Source organism: Colias philodice, chromosome 21, assembly GCF_061535455.1.
Source record: "Colias philodice isolate Cphi_HAF_F1 chromosome 21, ilColPhil1 Martin Lab GWU primary, whole genome shotgun sequence".
Taxonomy (NCBI): Eukaryota; Metazoa; Arthropoda; class Insecta; order Lepidoptera; family Pieridae; genus Colias; species Colias philodice.
Genome location: NC_143106.1, coordinates 2,448,744 through 2,475,850, shown reverse-complemented (window position 1 = coordinate 2,475,850; position 27,107 = coordinate 2,448,744). Strand labels below are relative to the sequence as shown.

Sequence of the window (27,107 nt, the reverse complement as noted above, 5' to 3'; positions counted from 1 at the left end):
CTGTCAAATTTTACAGGACCATACACTACTGTCTTAAAGTGTTTTATGGACCCTCCACGCAATGGGCAGCATTGGGCGAGAGGCAATCACAATAGAGTCGTCACAACAACGATCATATTTTGTTGGGCCAACGTTGCCTTTTGCTTGGAGAGCCCATTATAGGTACTTTTAGGTAAGTATTGAACATGAACTTTCCGCTGTTGATTTGCTAGTGCCTAGAATCCACTTAAAAGTTAAATATTCAGTTGATTATTCTTCTAAATATTGCTTAGTTAACTACTTACTTGTGTTTAGAAGATTTATTTATTTATTTATTTATTTATTATACTTTATTGCATTGAAAATACAAAAATACATATAACAAAGACAATACTACAGAAACAGCAAAGGGCGGCCTTATCGCTAGGTAGCGATATCTACCAGGCAACCCAAATTTATATTGAAAATTTTAGTAGTGAATTAGTCATCTTAACATTTCAAGGTGCTAGTGGAAGGAAGACTGAAAAGAAGGGTTGGTATCGACTATCGTATCTCTCGCTCCTATGATCATAATTTGTTTTGTTTAATAATTTTTGTGCCTACATAATTAAAATAAATCTATTTAGTTCTACCTACGATGGACGATACCTTTACGTTTTCATAACATTTTTTTATAATTATGTAACTAAAATATTATAAAAAATTGTTGTTTTATTGTGCATCGCTGCATCGTGATCTGTGGATGTGGGGTAATTTCGGAAGGGTTTTTATACCTCTTACGAAGATCATTTCTTTGTAGATATCGTATAAACATTGTGTGAAAATGTTATGAATATAAAATCTGTTGCGTTCTTTAACCAATCACTATAGCTAAGCGTTTTCATACATAAATTGGATTTACCCAGTTGTTCGTAATTACCTAGTATTTAGTATATTATTATTTATTATACTTATTACTTATATGTGGAAGGTATTAACTACTATCCGCACGCATCAGGATTTTGTAGCATGTAAAAAATAGACCTAGGTATAGCAAAATTACATCTTCAACGTCTACGAAACATAGCTATTGTCAATATCAGCATCAGCATTTAATAAGGGAAGATAGTTTCTAGTATTTTATATATTTACCCTTATTAATTCTGAATCGTGATGTTGACGCTATTCTCCAGAAGGATGTGGAATATTGTTGTATTTTGTTAGAAATGTTAAACCTACCTGTGTAATATTATTATAAGGCGAATTACCTATCCATTGACTTGTGTACCAAAAATAATCCAAAAATTACCTATCTATTAATTTGTGTAGTAACCAAAAATAAACCAATTAAAAAAAAAACACGCTTATAACTCATAACATTATTGTTTAGTCGATCTTTGGTAAGAGTAGACTTAAATATAAGCGTTCAAAATCGAGCCTAAAGGATAGTCGGTTCGTACAAACATACAGAGATGAAGCGTGTTTAAAAAAATAACTTTCATATTATGTAAACAAAACCTAACTATTTGACGTAAATGTATTGTTAACAAATTCGCGTATTTGATGTAAATTCATGAATGAGAATTTGAACATCGGAGATTTTTTGTCAACAATTGTTGCTGGCAACATTGCCTTGTTTTAACTCGATGACAAATTATATTGAAAAGGTTTCGCCTGACCTGACGAGAGTCCAACATTAAAACAGCAAGTTTACACTACAGTATTTAAAATTTTTCTTCGTTCATTAATAAAACACTATCGTAATATTTATAAATAAATAAACCTATTAGTACCATAAAAATGCATTTTAATTACCTATTCTACTTTTTCCACTACATTCACGAACTATCAAACATAGTAAACAATTTTTCTGAATTAGATTCCAACTAAAAAATATATTTATTTTGACACCTAATTCAGAAAAATTAGCGACACTTAGTAAGACTAATAACTAGAAGATTACAAAAGGAAAATAAATAAAAAACCAACTTTTCTGACAATATTTATTTACAACACTTGCAAACATGGAGTTTCAGTCACAGTACAAAAATACTCAATGATCAGTCGTCGTAACTTAGCGTAAACCAGTCTGAAATGCGGAATGCCTTTTATTATGGAATAGGGCTGGAAAATAACTTGTTTGGTCATTAACACATACTTATCAAAATATGATCGATTTTTTTCTATAGTACGATTCAAACTTAATGGCGACTCGGAACATCGTACGATCCGATGCGCAGAAAACAATTTTAGATATAAGCGGGACGATAAGGGACCTGTGCGCACCCGCACCTGCACCTAACTTCCGAGCCGCCATTAAGTTTGAATCGAACTGTACATATGAATATTATTCACTTAAAACGATAGATAATTTTTGTTGAAAATACGTCAAGATACATGTAATAAATAAAAACAATTTCGAAAACAATGAGACGCCATTGACAACTATCACACGTTATTTAACAGTAAATAAAAATTGATTTCTACAAAAAACAAACGCACAACACTCAAAACAATAAAATATCTATGATAATATTATTGTGTGGAACTTTGTTTTCTTCATTATTATAAAAATGTATATTTATTTTTATTATGCTGACTGTCCAATTAAATTATTCGAGATAAGTTATTTGAATACCGTAAAAATACCAGTCAAGAAAAGGTTAAGCAACCTTAGCTACGGTGAATCAACTGATGGGTGACCGCTCTTATAAGCATAACCTCTCGACTAATATTAATTAATCCTAAAGCGAAATTTTGTCGCCAAAAACTCTGTCAATAAAATTAAATAAATATACATAAAAAGGAATCTACACATATCAAATAAATACACTATAAATTAAGTAGCAACTAAACAAATTGCAAAAAGAAAACAGCAGTTCCAAACGCTAGTGAATAAAATATGTATAAAGAAAAAATAATAAGAAAACATTATGCACCAATAAGGACTTAACTAAATCATAGCCTAAATTCGATAACTGTGCAGACATTAAATTAAATAATTTGACCAGTTATTAATTAATACTTATTATGAAAACGCGTATTTTAATGAAAAATCATATTTTGTAGAATACACCGAATGCATAAATTAAACTAGTTTTGCTCCCTAACTTTACTCGCATTGTAAAAACTTAAGTATAAAGATACTCTCACGAGAGGCATATAACCCCTCCTTCGTCAAATAAAGAGCAAAGTTAGCTAATAAAAATAAATTCCGCCAATTTTCCAAACAAATCAATCACTCAAAATACTTTTTCAGACAAAAAGTTTCCATGTGCGTTGCGTTCTTCATAATATCTTAAATAATATAACTAGAAATACTTCATATAAGCATAAAGTATGAAAAAAGGCAATAATTTGTGCCAATAACCATTTTTTATTCAATTTACTCAAACTATACAAGATATACCCGCTAAGTAATAATATAATTATTGCGCATTATTTCTCCCTAAAATATACAAATATCTAAATTTAAATCATTATAATAATAAACTTTTATAAAGAACAAAAAAAAACGACAATGCGCCAAGAGTAATGTTATAAGGAATAAATAAAAATATTTAAATTATTTTTATGAATACGTGAGGGTGATATGTGAAATTACAAATTGAAATTATTCTTACGTACGTACAGACACACAAAAATTAACCCCTTATAAACCCAAAAAGTCAATTTAAACAAGTTTTTTGAAGAAATAAAGAGCGTGTTTACCTAGCACATGTGTCAGAAGTGAAACTTCCCTAGCACACGGGTCAAAAGTGAAACTTCTTCAAAGATACCAAAATCGTTGCCTTACCATGACGTGACGGTATTGCCATGACGCGACCTTTAAATTTTACTCTCAACACGCCTAAAGAAGTTTCAAAAAACGGCAAATCTAAAATAGCCCTTATTTTGACATATCAACTTCACACATTAACATAAAAGTTAAACCTACTTGTACTCTCGTATCTATATTTTTTTTTACTTTTTATTGATACCAACACTTAATATTAGTTGACAAAATAATATTATTTACATGAGATATGCAATCAAATAACATCTTATCACATTGTATTAAAAATATTTTACATTTTTACATATCTATGTAATTTTACAAATCTCTAAGGGCCGATTTTACAATCCATAGTTAAAAGTTATCCGCCCAATAAAGTATTACACGATAATATTAAAATGTCACCCGTAAACTGTCAAAGACAGGCAAAGAATACATTTTTGAAATGGTAGTTTAGTACGTTATTCGACGAATAAGTATTAACCAAGGATTGAAAAATCAGCCCTTAATATACAGTCTAAACTGAATAATTAATATTTTATAAGATACACTAAAAATAATAGCACATTCAAAAATATAATTACAAAAACGTGATGAAAAAGCGGTTGAAAACAGGAATGTATTTAAATAAGGCAGTGTTTAAGCAAATTGAATGTGCCATATATTTTAGTGTTGTGCCTCTAATTTACCAAAGTTCTTCATAAAAAATCGATATCTTTACATTTCAAATATGTATTTAAAAAAAAAAAACAAAACAAGAGGTTTCAACTATCCAGCTACTTACCAACATAAGTCGCATCAAAATTGTTCTATTTTTTCTGTGTAAGTATTTATGAAAATAACCAATCTACATAAAGAGAGGATTTTATTGGCTTTATTATTTATTTCCTTCAAAATATTTCAAATATTCGTAAAAATCGGTATTTAAGAAGAAATTAGTCAACTAGAGGCATATTTTAAAATTAAAAATAATACTTTTGCATGAGGCATACCGTGCTTAATAATACAAAACTTCGACTATTTAATAAAAATAATCCACTTTCTATATAAAAAAAGTTTATTTGTAACAAAGGAAGTTTATAGAATAGAATAATAAAGAAATATAAAGTTTTGGGTAAATAACGAAATAACTCGATTCTAATCCCACATAATATTTATAAATGGAAATGATATTTATACAAAGAAAAATGATTGATTAAATTTGTACATGCATTGGTTTGGATAATAATAATAATTGATATTACCACTTTATTATTATTAAAACCACCAATATAAACTGCAGTTTCGAAATTCCGATTTCTAATTAAACATTGCAATTGAATACAATAGAAATTATACTATTTCAACTTGGTTACATATCTTGATATTTATACACGTTGTTTTCTCTTTCCTTCTTATGGTCTTTTTTCTTTTTTTTATTTAAACTCGAGAGTGAAAGAAACAAAACACTGAACCTTCAAAATGTTTTGTCTCTTTCCACATACCACACGACTCGAGAGCAAAAGAGACAAAACACACTCAATTACCATAAAAAAGACATCTTCATTAATATGTTTCTTATACTGAAGAAAGTGACGCACATACACTAGTATATACACATTTCAAGTCAATTCGTTTGGTCAGCAGGCTATAACCGCACTTATAACACAGTATAAGGTCCATTGTGGCGTTCGCTCACAGAGTGTGGAATATGTCCCTAGCGTTATTCTTGGAATAACGCTTGTAGGAACACTCGCTGAATCAGCTGCCGCTGTAAAGTCAGTAAAAAGATCAATAAATGCTATAATGAAACTTTAATCTAAGTTTGAATCATATGTAAATATTAATTTCTTGGTTAGGATTTAATAATGATTTAAGGTTGATATATTATAGGTACATCCCGAGATATTTATGGTTATATGATCAATTTGATACAATTCTTAAAACAGAGCATAATTTTATTTGTAGAGGGTAGTTTCATACAAATTTAAAGATGGTCATAAACTCGACAATTTTACTTCTATAATGTTTCTCTATCACAATTTTTCTTAAGGCATATTATATTATTAATTCATTTTTTATTATACAATTTCGGAACATAATATTAGATGATACAATCGCACCAACCATGCTATTTTTGGCAACCCAGAAAATGGTTACTCAGGGCATATTCCCTATGCATCTACCTACCTTCTATTAGCCAAGGCCCTCCTCCTGGCGGTCTGCCGCTGGTGCTCAAACTCGAAGTCCTCCTCAGTGAGGTTGAGCCTCTGCATGTGATACATCAGGTATTCCTCTCCAAGAACACTCTCTGGAGGGTGTCGGAGTACTTCTAGCGTTTCGCAGAGACCGTTCGCTCGTTTACGGACTTTCGCAGGCCCTAGGGCTCCCGCTAGGATCACTAGCGCCGCTTTGAATAGCACCTGTGGAATGGTTTTGATAGATAAAAATATGTAGTGACAGTAATGTAACGTAATGATGGTGAAACTAAATTAAATCTTCTTTGATCCAAAAAGTGATAGCAACAAACTTGACTGAAATCTTTAGTATCCAGCTTACTTTGAACTCTCGTACAAAATAGACTGAAATCCAACAAACAATAAACTTGACTGAAGGCTTAGTATCCAGCTCACCTTGAACTCTCGTACAAAATAGACCCAGATAAAAATTATTAAATACTAGCTGTTCCCCGCGGTTTCACCCGCATTGCTCTGCTCCTATTGATCTTGGCGTGATGATATATAGCCTTTCTCGATAAATGGGCTATCTAACACAGAAAGAATTTTTCAAATCGGACCAGTAGTTCCCGAGATAAGCACGTTTAAACAAACAAACTCTTCAGCTTTATAATATAAGTATAAGGTTGATAATGTATCCTACTCACTTGGACTTCGCGTACAAGAACGTGAGATACCGGTGTTCTGCTGGTGACGTGCGACGTATTAGTGCGTGCAGCACCTGACCAGTGACCAGGAACCCATAACCCATTAGCTCACCTTAACCCTCTCGCACAAGAAGCAGTCCCACACGCGCAGCAGACTTTTCTACCTAATTGGGCTTGTTTGTGTCGATTCTTCGTGCTCACCTTGACCCCCTCACACAGGAAGCAGTCCCACACTCGCAACAAGCTGTCCCACGGCAGCGTGCGTGTGAGTGCACACAGGAACCACTCGGTCGCGTACAGCACCGGCTCCACGCGGTGCTTCGCGAGGTGCCGGTGCACTGCTGGTGCCGTGCGGCGTAATAACGCGTGTAGGATGTCGCCGTCGCGTTGTAGCACCTGATGCGCCAATTAAACTCAACTCAACTTATTTATTTAACTAGACTTTGTTGAAAAGCGCTTTTGAGTCGTCAGAATACAGAAAAAATAGTTCGGAAAGCAGTTTATACTGAGGTGAAAGGGCAAGAAACTTCATAGTTGCTCTTTTAAAATCATAACTGATCATTAAAAATGTAACATTTTAAAATAATAATCATGCCAGAGAAATGTTTGGTGTTTGGAATGTAAGGGGGAACACTTATGTTTGTAAAAAAGTGATGTAGCAGATAGACAAGTAACAAATCGACCAGATATAGGAACCATACTTCGAAAATCATCAAGAAAAGTGTATAGTGTTCAGAATATTATTACAAAAAACATAAATATGACAATATTTGATAGAAATTTTCAATGTTAACCTTTTTTTATAAAATCAATATGTTTATGAAATGTGTCTTGATCCATTATAACTATACAATCAAATTTAAAACCCAAAGTACACAACAAATCATTACTTATAAAAATCTCTTACCTCTAAGCCAGGATTGTAGTACCCACTGAGGTACTTATCGCTGATGCTGACCAGACACCAGAAGGCCTGCACGGACGGCATGTGCATCAGCAGGAACGCAGCCACCGGCGCCTGCGCTTGGAAGTAACCCACCTTCGGATTCAGCACTGAATACGCTTTCAGCACTGAGAACAGCTCTTGTTGCCTAGAAGGAGAAATTCGTATATGATTCGTATCGGTGATAATGTGCTGAAACGTGCATGCTCCATGAATCGTCTATTTCGATCTAGAAGCATTCTTTAGCAAACTATTTCTAGATCGTAACTTGGATTCCTGGCAGTAGCCCCTAGTTGCTCATCTAGGTAGGTAACTAGTTATTGCATAGATACTGGTACATTACGAATTATATTATGCCCTATATTATGTCCTATACTATTGTATTGATTCACTATTTACAATTGAATGGTTATCACAAGTATTCATTACTCATCAAATAATCCCTAACAACCGAACTAACCAATATAATAAATCCCTCATATATTACGAAACTCAAGTACATGATCATCAATGTATGAAATATATCGAGCACCGACGTCATTAAACAGTTGGTCGAATGGGTGACATCACCTGAGGTAATCCCCTATATCCTGTCCCCTTGCGATAAACGAAACCCCCCGTGCCTATATTTGGCACAGACTACAGTGAACGCACCTTCCTTTGGCGCACCATATTTATAGATTTGTCGAGAGCGTGATTTGTTTATAACCATCATGTTTGTTAACATTTGCATGTGCAGGTTCAATTAACCAAGTATTGTTTAATGTGTCATTGTTTTTGTCGATTATTTGTTCACCAACATTATTATGATGAAACTTGTAAGTTCGGAAAAGGTAATATGTGGAAAAACTGCTGTAATTAAATGTTTTTAGAACCTGTTATTTGTGTAATGTTTGTAGCTATAAGCAGGGAATAGATTTTTAGGTCAATAATTAATAATAATTTAGATCAATGATCAATAATTTAAATCATCTAGCAAGGCAACGTTCCACTACAGTGTATTTATTAGCTATTCTGACTTCTAATTTTAGAGCACTATTTCAAACATTTTCCCCTTTAATTTAATGATCGCATCTTAAATCCATTAAGCATATTACAAAACAGTCATCATACTTAACGACTACTGCTGTGACTATTCCAAAACATTTCTCATTTGCGGAATTCCGGAAACTAACGCAAAGTGAGTCAGTAAGAATTTTATTTATTGAATAAGTAAGCATAAAAATTGATATCCAATAGCCGAATAAACAAGTCACCAATCGCGTGCTACAATATAGTAAAGAAATAAAGAAATATTGGCAGCGTCCTAATTCAAGGAAATGTCTTAAACATAGACAGCATACCTAGTTTGCATGCAATGTGTAGCCATGAAAATATTCGATCTATTACACGTAAGAATTCGTTTCAATTACTTGATTATAAGATAACAAATACAATACCTAATCGCTTTAATCCGCGACTCTGCTTCTAAGTGTCTCTGACCAATAACCATGTTTAATAATGGGATTACACTGGTAATCCATAAAGAAATTGCTGGCTGTTGACGTTTGATCTATTGACCAAAAAAATCTAGAAACCATTGGCATATTAAATTGCTACAAGAATAAATTTTGAACACAAAATAAATAAATAACCTAGATCAATCGCGTTCCTTGTGACACACCCCACACCACAAGAAATACTGAACCAAAACAATATACTATTTCATGAATCATTAGGTTATAATTTTAGTTATACCCTGCTGCTAAAAATCTACTTTATCAAAATTAAATCAATAGATTTTCATATTCATTTCCCTCCTGACTCTTCATTTAAAGGTAACACAGCCACTCACCCGAGCCCCTCCTCCCGTATGAACATCTCGTGGTATGGGAACTGCCTGTGCAGGTCCTTCCTGATGTCCTCCATGCACTTCGGGTCGCCGGGCGCTTGCAGCAGCTCCTCGTACTCGTTCGGATGTTTCTCCAACAGCAATTGGCCACCACATAGGTACAGCCACGCTTTTGGTCGCACTGACGCTGGTATACCTGGAATTGTTTGAGTTTTGATAGCAACTTGGACTAAGAATTAGTATTTTCTGGTCTGTTATTTATTTGTATCTGGATTATAATTTGCTAAGTACCGATTATACATTCGATATTAGTCTAGTTATCCAAAACTTAAAATGATTGAATGTATACGGTGACACGGTTATTCCTCTATTTACAAAATCATTATGCCACCATACCCATCACTTAATTAATGGCAACGAAATTAAATGAAACAGCTGCTACCCAATAAGTACATATTTTCACAAAAAATAGGAGATATTAAACTTCCAGGTTTCTAGAAGTTCTTCTCAGCCTAAATTCAAGAACAAACTCAATATTGCTTACGTTTGTGTCGACAAAATAGCAACAATTAGCATTTACACTTGATTCCGCAGTCGTCTGACTAAACAATCATTAGTTTCATTAACCAGAGCGTGATAATTAGCCGAAAATTTCAACTTCATACGCTTAATACAGACTCTGCGTACAAATCATGGACTAATAGAATCTAAAGAGGACTGATGATTGTCATACTAGAGATCGTACCCCGTAATTTCAGCTTATTGCTAGATGGCGCTCTCATTTGAGCTTATTATTTAATTTGCAGTTTTAAAAGCGCCACCTAGTGACCAATTTTAGAACTAAGGAAACAGCAAACTATCGATTTTCAATTATTACATCTAGAGGGCGTTGTTTTAAAAACTCCGGTGTTTTTGAATTATTATTTTAGTTTTTAGGGAGCATCTAAGGAAGTGAGTACCTCTATTACGATTTCGACACCCACTACAAACATTCGACATAGTGATCAGAGTAGTGTATGTAATATAATTATATTATATATATTCTTTATTTTCTGTTAAAAAAATGTCTATATCTTTTTTCTTCTTAAGTATTCCCTTGTAAACAGTATTATTTATATGACCATAAAATACGGGAAAAGAAAAAAAATGTGGATGTACAGCGATGATTTGAACCAGCATCTATCGATTTTAAAGTACGATACTCAGTCAACACAGCTACAGGCACTTATACGTCTTACATTGAAATTTATGCTCTAATTGTTCGAGTATTTCTTTGATAAATACAGTTCATAGCAACGCGGTGATGGAGCATTTTAATAAGATTTCGACACCCACTACAAACATTCAACATAGTGATCAGAGTAGTGTATATAATATATATTATATATATTCTTTATTTTCTGTTAAAAAAAATGTCTATAAGTATCTTTTTTCTTCTTAAGTATTCTCTTGTAAACAGTATTATTTATATGACCATAAAATACGGGAAAAGAAAAAAAAAATGTGGATGAACAGCGATGATTTGAACCAGCATCTATCGATTTTAAAGTACGAGACTCAGTCAACACAGCTACAGGCACTTATACGTCTTACATTGAAAGGAGATTGCCCAAGTGACTATGGCACTTGGTATCGCAATCAAACTTATTGTGTCAAGATGAAATATAGCTCAATTTAAAGCTTGATGTTAGTACTTTTAGAAACGATTAAAGTTTTTATGTAAATAAGCCGCAGTTCACGACAATAAAAATAAAACAATAGTTTTATTCAACGCTTCAAAAAAATACTTTATCGAGTTTATACTAACGATGAACGTTAAGTTTTACATTTATTACATAGGTAATATTTTAATTTACAAGACAATTAATGTGAAAAGTAAATCGTAATAAACATTATATGTAATTCAAAATAAATAACGTCGAACAATGCGTCGAACACATTCATTCAACTATGACATAACGATGACATATTATGACGCAGGACGCTTGCAAGAGAGATAGATATATGTGTCAAAACAGAAACTTTTACTTTTATTTCTATTTATTCGGTATAATTACGACTTAATAGTGATAAATATGATCATTATAAATACAAATAGGAATTAACAATATCACGAACACGTGACACAACTAGTATTTTACCGATTCCATACGTGGTCATACATGTTTCAAAAGAATAACTTTTACTATTATTTCAATTTATCCGGTATAATTAAGACTTAATATTGATACATATGATCATTATAAATACAAATAGGAATTAACAATATCACGAATACGTGGCACAACTAAAATTTTACCGATACCACCCGTGGTCATTCTCCTTTATGCTCTAATTGTTCGAGTATTTCTTTGATAAATACAGTTCATAGCAACGCGGTGGTGGAGCATCATAGAGTAACTTATATAGGATTGTGGAGCATCGAGTACCTTTAATAAGATTTCGACACCCACTACAAACATTCGACATAGTGATCAGAGTAGTGTATATCTTTATAATATAAAAATGAATCCCAAAATGTGTTGGTAAGCGCATAACTTGAGAACGGATTAACCGATTTCGTTAATTCTTTTTTTATAATATTCCTTGAAGTTCGAGGATGGTTCTTATGTAGAGAAAACGTGAATATGTACCACGGGCGAAGCCGGGGCGGACCGCTAGTAATATATATTATTTAAATTCTTTATTTTCTGTTAAAAAAAATGTCTATATCTTTTTTCTTCTTAATTATTCCCTTGTAAACAGTATTATTTATATGACCATAAAATACGGGAAAAGAAAAAAAAAAAAGATGTACGGCAATGATTTGAACCAGCATCTATCGGTTTTTAAGTACGAGACTCATCAATACAGCTACGGGCACCTATACATCTTACGTTGAAATTTATGCTCTAATTGTTCGAGTAATTCTTTGACAAAAACAGTTCATAGCAACGTGGTCCATGGTCTTAGATCATTAAGTAATGGATGGAGTACGCTGGCAAATGTTCTAACTAAACTTTCTGCTGATTTTGGTGCGGGGAAGGTAACTCACACTATTGAAACACAATCACACATTCACAAAAATAATTTGTGTCACGAAAGTCGTAAAAATTTATGTCCTTTTAAGCGACGAGTTTTTAAATTCAACTCTATCCCTTAGTTCATAAAGATTAAATTTGTATTTCATTCCAAGTTGTCTCGTGGGGAGTGCGGTTCAATATCGCGTTCTAAATTCAACTTTATAACTTAATTGGTGGTACATATTTACGTTTTCTCTACATAAAAACCATCCTCGTACTTCAAGGAATATAATAAAAAAAGAATTATCGAAATCGGTTCAGCCGTTCTCGAGTTATGCGCTTACCAACACATTTTGCGATTCATTTTTATATATAAACTAGCGACCCGCCCCGGCTTCGCACGGGTGCAATGCTGATACTAAATACACTACAGAAAAATTGTGAACGTTGTATAGGTATAAAAATATAGCGGCCCGCTCCGGCCTCCGGCATCGCACGGGTAATACATAGCCGGGCGGCCGCAAACGCTACGTCCTGCAATTTTTAAATCTGTAATATCTTCGAAACTATTCACTTAAATCATACGGTGTAAAGGGCCATATAGATCTATATTAAATGAACAATGTATCCATGGTATTTAATTGGTTAAGGATTAATGCTGTATTGGTTAAAATCGCTTCGAAAATTAGCCATTATTTGTCGTAAAAAGTAAATGACAAAAAAAAGTTATTGTGGGTTATCCATAAGAGATAGACATATACCATCGTGGACTTTTCTGTAGACCTTTTCAATGTGTATAATACTTAGTACATTATTTTGATAAAACTCGTAGGGTTCAGCCTGCGTTTGCAATGTAAGCGGAATAAATGTAATTTTTTACGACATCACATTAGAAACCTCAAAAATAACAGTACTTCTCCACTACTTAATGGATCTTATTATACATATAAACCTTCCTCTTGAATCACTCTATCTATTAAAAAAAACCGCATCAAAATCCGTTACGTAGTTTCAAAGATTTAAGCGTATAAAGGGACATAGGGACATAGGGACATAGGGACAGGGAAAGCGACTTTGTTTTATACTATGTAGTGAAGATTTAAGATATTACTTTGTTCTCATGCTTTGAGTTAAAATTGTACCGTAAAATAGCGTTTTTTGTTAAAAATCTGTAATAGCACCCTTATTGTGGTGCTTTTTTTTTGTAATGAATTTACCACGCTACTGTATTTTCTTTGTTTTAGACTTTAGTTCAATACTTAATTAAACACCCATACAATTTTGTCACGAGTCACCTCTGGTCAAACTAACCGTTATTAGTGTTACGTTTACTCAAAATACAAAAATGAAGAAAGTATTATTTTACGTTTATTAAATCTTTAAAACTAAAACAAAATGATGTGGAGGTAGGGAGGTGGATTTCCTCAATCGAAAAAGGGAGAGACTAGTCTACTCAACCGGCCGGCCGTAAAGGCCCCGATTATTGATGGCGGAAAGTTGTATATATATGCTCTGTAGCGAAAACATTTCGCTTGCGCGATTCAGAGCAAAAAATAACATTTAAATAAAAATATTTTTTTGCGTATTATATTTTACGTATTATATTTTACGTTATAGTTTACGTTTTTTGCGTATTATATTTTACGTCAAGATACTATTTGGCACATTGATTTTTTTTCTAGCGACATCTCTTAGCTTCATTAAACCGACTTAATGCTCTAAGGCGACATCTAGTTCTTAAACGTATAAAAAAGCTTATAAAAATGCCAAATGCTACTGTGAGTGACATCTATCGACAAAATTGGGAACTGAGAAACGAGTTACGTTTTTTACTATGGCGATTGTAAGTCTTCTTGAGTATATTAGTCTATGGTACAAATTCAATTTTACATTTTGCTTAAAATATGCAGAATACAAATTCATAAACTCTCTCTACTTTCAAGTAAAAGTGTTTGATATTTTTATAATGTATTATAGTGTCGTAATTATATATTATAATATTTCATAAATAGTTATGTATTAAGTACATAACATAAACATTAAAAAATCTTCCAGAAACTGCAGAAATACTAAAGGTCTATATTCTTTGCCTCTGATGAAATAGGCAATAAATGGGCCAGATTAATATTTAAGACTATCTGGTATCCTTCGAACCATCGCAATTCACAGACTTCCTGATCAACACTTGTATCAACAACACAATAACTTTTAACAATGACTAACAACATAATACAAAATATAACCATCACCATCTGCTCACCTTTCCGACACCTCTCTCGAACCTTCTTATAATTCCTGCTCATGAACGCCTCCCAGTTGTTCAGCATTCGGAGCCACTTTTGTTCCCGCTTCAGTATTGTACTTGGCGATACAGTCCTTTTTCTGTAACAATAATGAATTAAATACTTAATTAAAACCATCATTAAAGGTAATCAGGTCATCTAGATGTGTATGCAATTGATATTTAATTGAAGATCTCCTAATGATGTGTTTTTAAACATATTTTTATCGTAGAATATTCAATTATATAAAAAGGCATATCGATCGCGGATTCTAATCTAGATTCGAGCCTTGAGGGAAATAGTAGGTACATTTTTGTTTACAAAAGAAAATGAGCAAATATATTGCCTGCCGCATTTCCCAGGGGTGCGGAGTCAGGTCAAAACTCAGCATATTATAATAATATAGGTCATGTTAACTGAAATATATTCTTGTTTCATGCCATATACATTTTCTTATTTCCTTTTACGCCGTGAAATGAACTGACTGGCAAATTCATATTTTTATGATCTCGATCGCAATAACCGGCCGTGGTTAATTATGGTGTAACTATTATGTAATTATATGAATTTGCCAGTCAGTTCATTTCACGGCGTAAACTGACTAGGAATCAGAGGTTAATACGGCCCCTGATTATGTACAACCTATGAAAAAGATGATAGCTCTCAATACATGATTCTAAAAGTACCACAGATACATAATACTTAATTCACATTATTAATGGTAAACAATGAAACTGCTTCAACAACCTCAGAGAAATGAAGAGCTAATTTGTACGCGGAACCGCGTTGATGGTTCCCTTAATTCGTTCGTTTTCAAGTCGACAATACCTCTTGAAGTAGATTTACGAATAAGTGGGTATTCTATGATTGAATATAGGTAAAGATGATAAATCTCTATTCGCAAATACATATTATGTTTTGACTTTATTTCGTATTTAAGGTATATTAATATATATAATTATTATACTATTTTAATAAGCTGCAAAATTCTAAACATAAACAAAACTATGCTGTGCAGCGTTTAGGTTGTGTAAAATTCAAGAAATTGTTGAAAAAATATATTTCAGAAATAAGGCTGCTTTAACCTTTGAAACTGCTTTAACCATATTTTTCTTTACTATTGTTACTTTGTATTGAATCACACAAAAAATGACTAGTTCATCGAACTTTTGTGCACTAATTCATTTAACTCTTTCAGTCACACTTTTAAATAGAGAATATTTTACAAACTTTCATGTTATTTTAAGGATCATTTACAACTAAAATTTCACAGAAAGTAAGAAAAAAAAATCTAGTTATGAAGGCTTTCAAGGAATGAGGTGGTTAGTGACACTAACCACCATGACTATTGATACAAACAAAACTATGATGAATTATATTTATTAATTATTAATATTATCAGTTATTATAAAGATTTTCATAAAATCCATGTAAAAATCACTTTTTATGAAAATCAGAAAAACATGTTTTTCCTTTACGTAAGCAAAGTGGCACTTTACATGTACTGCACTGCCATATAGTACGCTCTGGAGATATTTTAGTGCTGCATTTGCAGCATCTTCTCGAAGTACTTCTCTCTGGTTGATGGCGACTGCATTCTAGGCGATTTCCTGAGGGACTGTAGGCGTATAAATGCAGTAGCTGTATGTGTATAAATGCAGGTCCTGGAGAAGAGGCCGTGGAACTACGGTTACGGTTTACTGATTCAGACCTTTGTTTGACATATGCTGGCGCCAGTAGACCCTGGTATACTCTTCGCCTGAATTCTTTCAGAGTTAATTTGTCAAGGTCCGGGCGTGCGGACTGAAGTTCTTTATAAATCAAAAAGGCGTTGACGACGCAACAATCAAGGAAATGAAAAAAAATCCTGTGCCACCACTTATGGGATTTACTGTCAATAGCATAACTGCCTTTGAGTTGATCGAATTTGTCGACAAAATTCATATTTGCGTTATAGTCTTTTACGGCTTCTGGACAGGACACTTCAACACTGGTACCATCGCGCTCCCTGCGGTTAACTTTACCGACATTCTTAGGGTCATGATAGTTTGACAAAATAAATACTGATCTCTTGTCTTTCCATTTCAACAAACATACGTTTGTGTCACTTATCCGGTAATCGTGTTCGCCTCTTTGCAAACGATTATCTTCTTTCAGCGCTAACCAAATAGCAAAACCGGTGTAACACGTTCTCCATGCATAGAATTTGATCGGTGAGTCCCACACTTTCAGAAAACTCACCTGGTATGTCCATCTTAAAACTCTTCTTCCATTTTGGAGCTTTGTTTGAATTTACAGTGTTGGACTCTGTAGAATCTAGATTCCGGCATACTAAGCTAGACAAAGGGAGGTCATCATCGGGATCAAAATTATCATCATCGGGAACTTGAACTTCTCCAATCAAATCGCCTAATACCAACGGATTTGGCTGATCTTCTGTACCTGCCTCGTCGTCCTCATCGCTACAAATACTCTCGCTACCTGAAGGAAGGTCTTCCAACAAGTATTCTGCTATTTCTTTATCTTGCAGCCGGCGCGACATACTGTTATAAATACGAAAAAGACTATTAAAGTTACATACAAACGTTTCATGTAAGTTATGAACATAAACACGCAACAGTCACGGTGGTTAGTTTACTAACCACCATACTTTCGTTTTGAATACACATCGAAAACACAAAAGTATTAGTAATTTTATGTGAACACGTATAAAATACATATATGACAATACGCTGAGTAAAAAACATTAAAGAAAAATACTTACTTACCCGTTTTACAGATTTTTTTATCACACACGCAAATAAAAGCACGTTAGCCCAGTATTCAATTCAACGAAAATGAACTGTCATTGATTCAAATATGTGGGCAGTTAGCCGTAACTTGTCAACGTCAAAGTCACCTTGCATAGTAATTCAACCGTTTGTCGCTAGATGGTGTGAGTGTTAAGTAAAAAATTTGCAAAGAGGTGGTTAGTGACACTAACCACCAAGACTGAAAGAGTTAACTTTTTTTTATAATAATTAAAGCAAAGCAAGAGCGTATGACTACTGTACAATTATTTTATCAGTGTCTTGTTTACAAGTGTTACAATGTGTATGTAACACGCCACTTATTCCAGTCAGTCAGTTATGAAGTCGTCATGTAAATCATATTGCAATAAACAAGTTCATTTGAATAAAAAACCTCTTGCAGCTAGTGTGAAAAATGTTCGGTAAATTTTCGATCGTAGGTATAATTCATATAACAATAAAAAATTTACTACCTCATCGTTCATGTGAGAACAAAAACTTCTTTTGAGAAAAACTCCATCAAGATTTAAGTTTCACCACGCAAAATAAAATACGAAATATCTGCTATTCCTATATCTGAGGTCTCAAAAACTTCTTCAAGTTGGTTTTAACAAATAAATGGAATGACAGGACAGATAATTGATTATTGTGCAAGTAGACCGCACTTGTGACCATGCAAGAGCATCGACAGATTATCACACGCAGGCACGCATCATTAACAGCATAATATATTATATAATTCCACTCAAATATTATTGTAAAATGTAAATCAATTCTGGTATTTGCCAAAATATTCTTCCAATGAAATAATTAACATAAATTAGCATAATTACTTAAAAAACTAGTATTAGTTCATTATAAATTCGTCAATATAATAAAATGAGGACCTATTTACTGTCTCCAATATATTATATCTGACGTCATTATATTATGTTTGCCAAACAATCTCAGACGAGGTGTAAACACGTTGAAATCAACAAACTATTATCGTCATAGTGACTTATCAATGGGTCGATAGATATCGGAGTGGGAAGATAATTATATAGGTCATTCATACTTCCAGTGAATATACGATACCTAATGCGATTTCAATTACACACATTTTCAGTGATTATTATGGTAGTAAAATGTTTTACACATACTAATTTTCCAGCATAAATACCTACAGTACATATATTGTAAGGTTAAGACGAATACGCTTATCAATTTTATCAATGGAACTATAAAATGAAACTGTTTAAATTACAAATGAAAACTACACTTACAAGCTGATAAGGTAACCAATGCATACGCTTTACTTTCTATTTGTTAGCAAAATTCAAGAAATCAAAAATAAGAAATTTACTTTTTTGTACGATTTCTTAATTTCTCGTGTATCAAGGTACAGATTTCTTTGAGTTATTAACTAATCCTGTCATGATTCATTCATTAAATTCCACCGTGATTCATTCTAATAGACAGTCCAACTCTTGCAAGCACCACCCCTTGATCACTTAATCTAATGGAAACCTTCGATCGAGATTCTACGATCTAACTTCACCTACAATTTATTTATACAATTTATTTATACACCCATAACGGTGGAGAAGACAAGAGTCATATTTACAGTGACTGATATACCTACCTTTATCTTAACGAAATGACGCATTCACCTTCACGCGTTTAACACAACAAACAGCTGAACACACTTCGTATTAAGGTCTGTCTTATCAATTTATGGAGAAATTGCAACTCTTCATATGTACATTCTCTTATATTTTGTGAACCATTAGGTCGTGTTCTATGCCATTAGTATACCATAGGAAAAGCACACATTTATGACAAGGGACACACCCCGTACCTCGTTATAAATAATTTGTTGCAAAATATTTGTTACGTTTACATTGAAATTTAGCCCTTAGAGTTTGTCTATAAAAGCTTCTAGTAAAGCACAAACGAATAACCTTGAGATAATAGCCAATTCAAGTACAAGGTCAGAAGGTGAACATTGAAGACCCCTTCACGGTCAGGTAATTCATCCTGAGACGTAATACATTTAAAAAAAATATACCAATAACGTACTCGTGAGGGGAATGATCATCTATGTAATTTGAGAGTTCCTTTCCTAACAAAAAAGGACCACTTACAAAATATACATTCCAATCTATTCCAATTTTGCAATACGTTTATTATCAACAAGTTAACCAAACAAGCATCATAAAACCTGCACGATTGGCGATTATATACCTACGCCTACGTACGTACGCGTTTGAAAATGATTTATGAAAAAATTCCTTTCATGCATATGGATTTTTCGAGCACGAAAGCAATAAAAGTTCTAATTGCCGTCGGCGCCAGAGCGGCTGCATTCGTTGCTTTAATTACTTTTATGAGAAATTCCTCATTCGCCAGTTACGCCACGACGTTATTATGGGCCATTGAATCATATGGGAAAACCTTTTTATACGGCACTAGAAAGTGTACAACGCATTCAGACTAGTTAGTATTTAATGGGTTGGTTCTTGTTACTGTAGAATCTTTGTTTTACTTATTCATGGTAAACGTTTTACAGGGGGGAAATAGAAAGTGGCATGATAAGCGACACGCCAGCCATAAACCTCCATAACAATTAACATTAACAACAACAATTATTTGACACATTATTTTAATTACCGGCGCCTTTTAAAGCCCTCCTATTTCCGCACATATTTGTACTAACATATTATTATATGTAGAATGTAGGTAACTAACAAGAAAACACTAACTAAAATAGGGAACATGCTAAAAGTATAGATTTCACTTCATTTCAATGTCCTCTGTATTTTCAACTTGTCTATTGCAGATTCCTCTCTACTACCAAAAGTCGCCAATCCATTTTACATCAAGAAGATACATATAAATGTATATTAAATTTATCTAGATTACAAGTTCCTCTTATTCAATAATTTGTCAGTAATTGAACAGCTAAAATGGCATTTGAACGCCTAAACATCAAACACGAAGGCCGACAGTGCAATTTAAAAATTAATGTGTGCACTTATTTCAACATTCTCAGCAAACGTAATAAAAATGAGTAAGTATATGCTATTGGTGCAACCAACTTTCTAACAAATAAGTTTCTTCTTCGGCAAATATTCAGCCGTTCAATTTCCAGGTTTCGTTATCACATAAAAACTCACATGTCGAGTGTACGTGGGTAAAATAATTTCCCTACGGACTGAATCTTATTGCGAGGCAATAAGGGCTATTCAATTTACATATGAGAGTTTAATTATCACAATCGAATGCAATGCTTTGTTGCAAGCATAAATTTGGGAAGTTGTTGATTAAGTACCTTTCAGTAATATTTTCATACCTAACTCCGAGCTGTCTAATTAATATTTTCAAAGTAGACTCTAGTCAATTACAAATTGTTTATTGTTATAGAATATATTTGGGATTGTTTTTGATTTCATTTGGCTTATGATAAGATTATATTCGCCAACAACTATAGAACTGCGAAGTTGGCCATACAGCCCAGAAAAAGTAGACTTCTTGCTTATTCGTGATAATACATTTATTCGATACTCGGCAACAGTGACCTAGTTTTTAAAATTAATACAAGTAAATTAAAAATTAAAGTACATAGTTACAGGAGTCCTATTAATTTACTGTAAGCCTGCAACAGCCCGAGATTGCGTTCAGAAATTAAAGTGTCCTTGTAAATTGTGCCAGATATTTTTAATGAAGAGCGCTGGCAACTCGAAGTGGTAAAAAATCCTTTACATTTTTAAACCTTTTTTTGGGTCAAATTTATTTTTGCCTACTCCTAACAGCCTGTAGCAATTATTTAAAAAATATTTTCAAATTTAAAAAGGATTTTCTAAGAGTAACTTCAAAAAATCTGTACATAATATTATTGTAAGTAATGAAATTTTTTATCTTCGATATGATCCATTGAAATGTTACATTTTTTAGGCCTGACCTTGAGTTTTTTAGAGGACGCAATTTTATTTTTTTGATGTGTAGGGGGGCTCAGTGTGAAGCTAAAACCAAGTGTGTGGGGTCGCCACCCTTGTCCCATGGCCGCCATCTTGAAAATAGCGGTTGAAATGGTTTTAACGATATATCTCTTAAACTATTTATCTGATAATAAAACAATTTTAACATTATTTGTTGCAAATTAAATTCTCTACAACTTTGATTCAGTAACTTTTTGTCGTAGAACTATAAATAAAAAAGTTATAAGCGAAAATGTTCAGAAATTAGAGCTATTTATATATTTTTCAATAAAACTTTTTTTTATCATTTTACGAAGAAATGATATGACTATTTTTGTAGATTGTTTTTCGAGGAACAACTTTTATATAAAACATTTTTTCATTACGTCAATAGCTAAGGTTTTACAGCGCTCAGAAGTGAGTACTATTTTTCAGTAGTAACTATACATAATAAATTGGCTATTGGCTCTTTTCCCAGACTCCACAACAATGGAAGCACACTGCAGAACATTTCAGCCCTGCTTTTCGACGTAAAAAAAAACGCACTTCCAGACTCTACCTCCTGGGTTGTGGGGAAAAGATTCAATAATTAATTATTAATAATATTGTAAAATTAATTATTAAAAATATTATTATAACAAAAATAAAATAATTACTGGTGACAAATTATTATTAGTTCACACATAATATATCGTATTCTGTATAGTAAAGAGTACTTAAAATAGTACTCACTTCGGATGGCTGTAAAACCTTAGCTATTTACTTAATGAAAAAATGTTGTAAATAAAAGTTGTTCTACGAAAAACAATCTACAAAAATGGTCTGATATAATTTCTTCGTAAACTTATAAAAAAAAGTTTTATTGAAAAATATAAACATCTCTAATTTCTGAACATTTTCGCTTATAACTTTTTTGTTTATAGTTCTACGACAAAAAGTTACTGAACCTAAGTTGTAGAGAATTTAATTTGCAACGAATAATGTTAACATTGTTTTATTATCAGATAAATAGTTTAAGAGATATATCGTAAAAACCATTTCAACCGCTATTTTCAAGATGGCGGCCGTGGGACAAGGGTGGCGACCCCACAAACTTGGTGATAGCTTCACACTGACCCCCCCTACACATCAAAAAAATAAAATTGCGTCCTCTAAAAAATGCGACCCCAAATGTAACTTTTCAATGGACCAATAAAAATTCTATTCTTTTATACATCCTAGAAAAACTTAAAAAAAGAAATCTCCATTGTACGCCTCATTATCGCTAACAAGCAAATTTCCACTTTCTTTACATCTACAGTTTTAAAGGAATAAAAGATAAGGGTGACACAAGTCCTATTGGGCGTTCAACAACGACGTGCTCAAGTTGTAACGCAAGTCTTTGTTTCAGGCCAATCTTTAGTACCTATAGTCTAGAGTCTACATCCTAGACAGTGTGTGTATGAGAACAATTGTATATTGCTATGTAGCTCTCATACGACCCTTGTTTGTTTCGAAAATTTGAGCAACGATTCTATCGTATTTTTTCATTTTTTTACAAAACTACCAGTGCTTATTACTCGTATTACGATTAATCAAACGTGACGTTACCTATTTGCTAAAATATAATCGCACATAAAAAGCCGCTTCTTCACTAGTAATGGCTAGTCACAATTCACAACAATAATTATTAGAATTTAATCCTAAGCGAATGTAAGATTTATCTGGTTGACATCCTGGAGTTAACTCCTCTAACTTTGCTACTACCCGCATTCCCACAGATCTTTCTAATCAATATCACTTTGATTAGATAACTACGACATAATCTAATCATATATACACAAGACAAGACAAAATAAAAATATAAAACTAGTCTAAATGACGATTGTAACACAATAACTCAATAAATTACAAGGTGTCTCCTGCTATGGACATAAATGAAAATTGCGGCATAATTTATTGGTCAGTCAGGTCACCTGATGAACGTTGATTTGCTTTATTCGTACCCCCTAGCCCATCTAGTTACGATTACTCATCATATAATTAAATGTCTAAGCCAATGGATAATTTTAAATCTAGGTAAGAAGAAGAAAAACTGGGTGTATACTCCATCCCAATGAAGGATCTTCCTTTGCGAGTAACGGCGCCTTTTTTCGAGACTGCGGAGTGTAGCTGTTGTAATATCCTTCCAAAGATATAAATGTAAAAAGTTGTAAGGATGTGTGTTTGTAATAGCTATTTGTTATTCAATGCCGCAAAAACCTTGCAACCGACTTTGAAAGCCGTGTGATAATTGGAAAGCAACAGCAAGTAGTTTAAAAGGAAGTAGCAGTCGATTTTCTACTATTTCGATATAGAAGATAACTGACTCATGAGCTGAATGGTGTGTCTATGAATTTCAAATAAGGGTAATATCATAGAACTTCTATGACCATATTAACTATGTTTAAATTTTATTTTACTTTGCAAATAATAGGTATATTTACTACATCTGCAATTTAGAGACATAGATTATTACCTCGCGACTGAAATAAACTCATGCATTTACTCAATCTCTTCAATCACACGAAAACAATGGAGTCAAAGTTGACACGTCTTCTACACAATTCTTAACCGTCGACTTAAGGGATTATCCTCTCAACAGTTCATTGTACCCGTCTACCGTGATGTTCTCTAAGCCACGATTACATTTCGCAAGTAATTACCGGATTGTAAGTGCGAAATTCGGTGCGCAACGGACGTAGTTTAGTGTACTTTGAAACTTGAATTTGGTTCGTGTCGTAACCTTGGTTTGTATTGTCAACATATTAGCGCCAACATCTCGTATTTATATAGGCGTGTCAAATTTCATCTATAATAACAAAAGATTACTACTTTATTGAAAACATTAAATATGTCCTTATTACCATTCATGACTGTAAACATGAAATTGGCGAGAAATGTTCGACGTTACTGTTTTTATTTAGTTTCCTATAGTCATTTACAAATAAATATACTAATATTTTTTCTTTGGTTTTATCCTATGTTTATCACAATATTGCCATCAAAAATAGTAATTAAGCATTATAACAAGGGTTTGATTACACTGACATAAAAAAATGTGTATTTAACAGAGCAAGGCTGACCTACAATGAACATTAAATGTATTCATTTCAGATTGTAAGATGTGTACATTGATGTTGACATGATATCATAAATGATAATGCTACATGTACAAGAAAACAAATACTAGATTTCTTATTTAAAATTAAATTTCCCACAACCACTTATAACTTTAAAATTTTTAACTCACAACTCTCTTATTTTTATGATGTATCAAAGCTACAACCCATGGGACAAAAATGCAGAAATAACATGGGTTATAAGTAAAAACTATTAAAGAATTAATGTTGGTTTTAATAAGAATAAACATGGAAGATTTATAATTAAATAGAAAATTATATAATGCAGCTGTAACGTGTGAAAGAGTGCTAATTTAGTGTAATTTCATGTGTGAATTACATACTTGAAATTAACAATACTTACATAACATTTCTCTCAATCCAATTTAATGTGTAAGTTAATATTTATTTTACATATTATAATTTCAAAAAATTATTATTTTCCATTTTTTTTATGTGAATAGCAGGAAAACGAGCAGACGAGTCATCTGATGGTAAATGATCATCGTTGCCGAATTGCACCCACAATACCAGGGGTATGGGGAGTGTGTTGCCGGCCTTTAAGGTAGGAAAATTAAATAAAAATTAAATACATAAAGTGCCACACAGTCATAAAATGACTCATAATCCGTGTCATTGTAAATTGAAGACACAGGCACCTGAAAAACAGTTTTTCTTATCTTAGGAGCCTAGCCTCACCTTCATTTGTAAAATTATTTGTAAAAATAAATGATTTATTTGATTTATTTAATCTATCATTGAAACACTGAAATTTTTACTAATAAGATTTTAATATAACTTTAGGAAATTTTTGCAATCAACTGCAATTTGTAAGTTTCAATTAGTTAATAACTTTCATTAAAAAAACCGAAATATTAACTTCATTACAATAAATTTATTAATTACTAGAGGTCCGCCCCGGCTTCGTCCATGGTACATATTTCGCAATAAAAGGTAGCCTATGTCCTTTCTCGGGTATCAAAATATCTCCATACCAAATTTCATGCAAATTGGTTCAGTAGTTTAGGCGTGATTGAGTAACAGACAGACAGACAGAGTTACTTTCGTTTTTATAATATTAGAATGGATTTAACAACATAGCATTGATGCAATTACATTGATAATGATAAAAAGGGCTTTGAAACTAAAACGTTGCAATAAAAAATTAAAATATTTTGATTTTCGAGAATCGTTGAGTTTATAGATTCTATATCCAAAGAAAATAAAACCTATTGAAAATGATTTAAGGTTCAAAATGCTATTATCAGGTAAACTTGCTAAGAACATTGGAGAATATGTTAATTAGTCAAAGTATGCATTCTAATTGTGTGAGACCATGTCTTCTCACTATTGTTATATAAAAATGAAGATTTTACACACACTACCTAATCATTGATGGTAAAATTCTTAATTACGGCTCTAATTAAGTTAGCTGCAATTATTTATACTGTTATTCATATTATCTGATCTATATTATTATTAATACACTGCTACAATCAATAAAACTTAAGTTTGTTTGTTGCAAAGGAATAATATCTGAGACTAATTTTTTTTGATTTAAAAAATTATTTTAGTATTCTTTAGTTTTTACAAAACTTTTAAGCTTTCCAGTAATTCAAACTAGTTTTTTTTAGATGTAGAACACACAATAACAATACCATTGGTTAAATGCAATATATTCATTTTGATAATCATCACTTCTGTTTTATCAAAGTAAATGATATGAACATCACGCAATCAATATTAATGTTATTGTGATAATGAATACAATTTAAATTTTGCAATTATATTGGTTATTGCCGAAATCATTAATTGAGGTTTAAGTAAGAGTATTGAAAATGGATGGGCTCTTCCTAAATCATTATTCTTAAATAAGCATGTTGCCTCTAAAATGAATTCATTTACTATGTTTTTAGTTATAAGTACAGATATATGTGTTACATTGTTGTTTAATATGAAAACATGTATTTGAACAACATAATACTAAGTTTATACATTTTCACCTCATTCCACTGAACTCATAGGAGGTACACTTGTTCATATTTCTAGTTGTACTGTACAAATACAAATCGTACACTGAAATGATAATATATATGTGGCTAAACGCAAAGAGACTTACGGTTCTGGACTATATTGAGCTCCTCCAAAGAAACCGTGTCTATCTGGCTGCGTAGTGACGGAAGAACATATTGATGTAGTGTCCTGATCTCCACCAACACTCTTTACACTTTTTTGAAGAGACATTTTACTGCACTAATCTAGCAATCAAGAACTTAGTAACTCTATCATCACTACAGCACCACCCAAAACTTAAGATGTGGGCGTGCAATTTAATTACAAAACATACAAGTGTTCCAATTGTATTTGCACTATAGATATTCACATAAATTCGGGCAGTCCACGGTATGCACTCAACATTCAATATCGCGGAAACACTTCATTTCGCAGATGGAGGTGACAAATATGGTAACAGAACGTGCTCAAAATAAAAACATTTCATAACTTTCATAGCAAATTTTTTAACAATTCGTAGGTGACGGCACCAGCCACAGATAATACAAAAAT

General features: G+C 32.6%; 2 protein-coding genes and 1 long non-coding RNA gene across 4 annotated transcripts in view; all 3 read right to left on the bottom strand.

The window, feature by feature from the left end:
* LOC149478710 (uncharacterized) overlaps positions 1-27,107 on the bottom strand; it is a 124,260-nt gene that overhangs the window by 51,897 nt on the left and 45,256 nt on the right. The gene's annotated exons all lie outside the window — the stretch shown is intronic.
* Positions 1,948-27,098, bottom strand: wkd (TBC1 domain family member whacked). The gene is made up of 7 exons (XM_089709045.1): positions 26,662-27,098; positions 14,633-14,754; positions 9,374-9,566; positions 7,504-7,687; positions 6,798-6,992; positions 5,903-6,135; positions 1,948-5,483 (listed from the first exon to the last, which is right to left on the bottom strand). The coding sequence occupies exons 1-7, from the start codon at positions 26,784-26,786 to the stop codon at positions 5,474-5,476; spliced, it is 1,062 nt and encodes a 353-aa protein (XP_089565171.1). The 5' UTR covers positions 26,787-27,098; the 3' UTR covers positions 1,948-5,473.
* LOC149478715 (uncharacterized) lies at positions 16,330-17,565 on the bottom strand. 2 transcript variants are annotated; one of them, XM_089708796.1, is made up of 2 exons: positions 17,419-17,565; positions 16,330-17,197 (listed from the first exon to the last, which is right to left on the bottom strand). In XM_089708796.1, the coding sequence occupies exon 2, from the start codon at positions 17,194-17,196 to the stop codon at positions 16,798-16,800; it is 399 nt and encodes a 132-aa protein (XP_089564922.1). In that variant the 5' UTR covers position 17,197; positions 17,419-17,565; the 3' UTR covers positions 16,330-16,797. The 2 variants fall into 2 exon arrangements, with proteins under 2 accessions (XP_089564922.1, XP_089564921.1); XM_089708795.1 differs by having other exon boundaries at positions 17,423-17,565.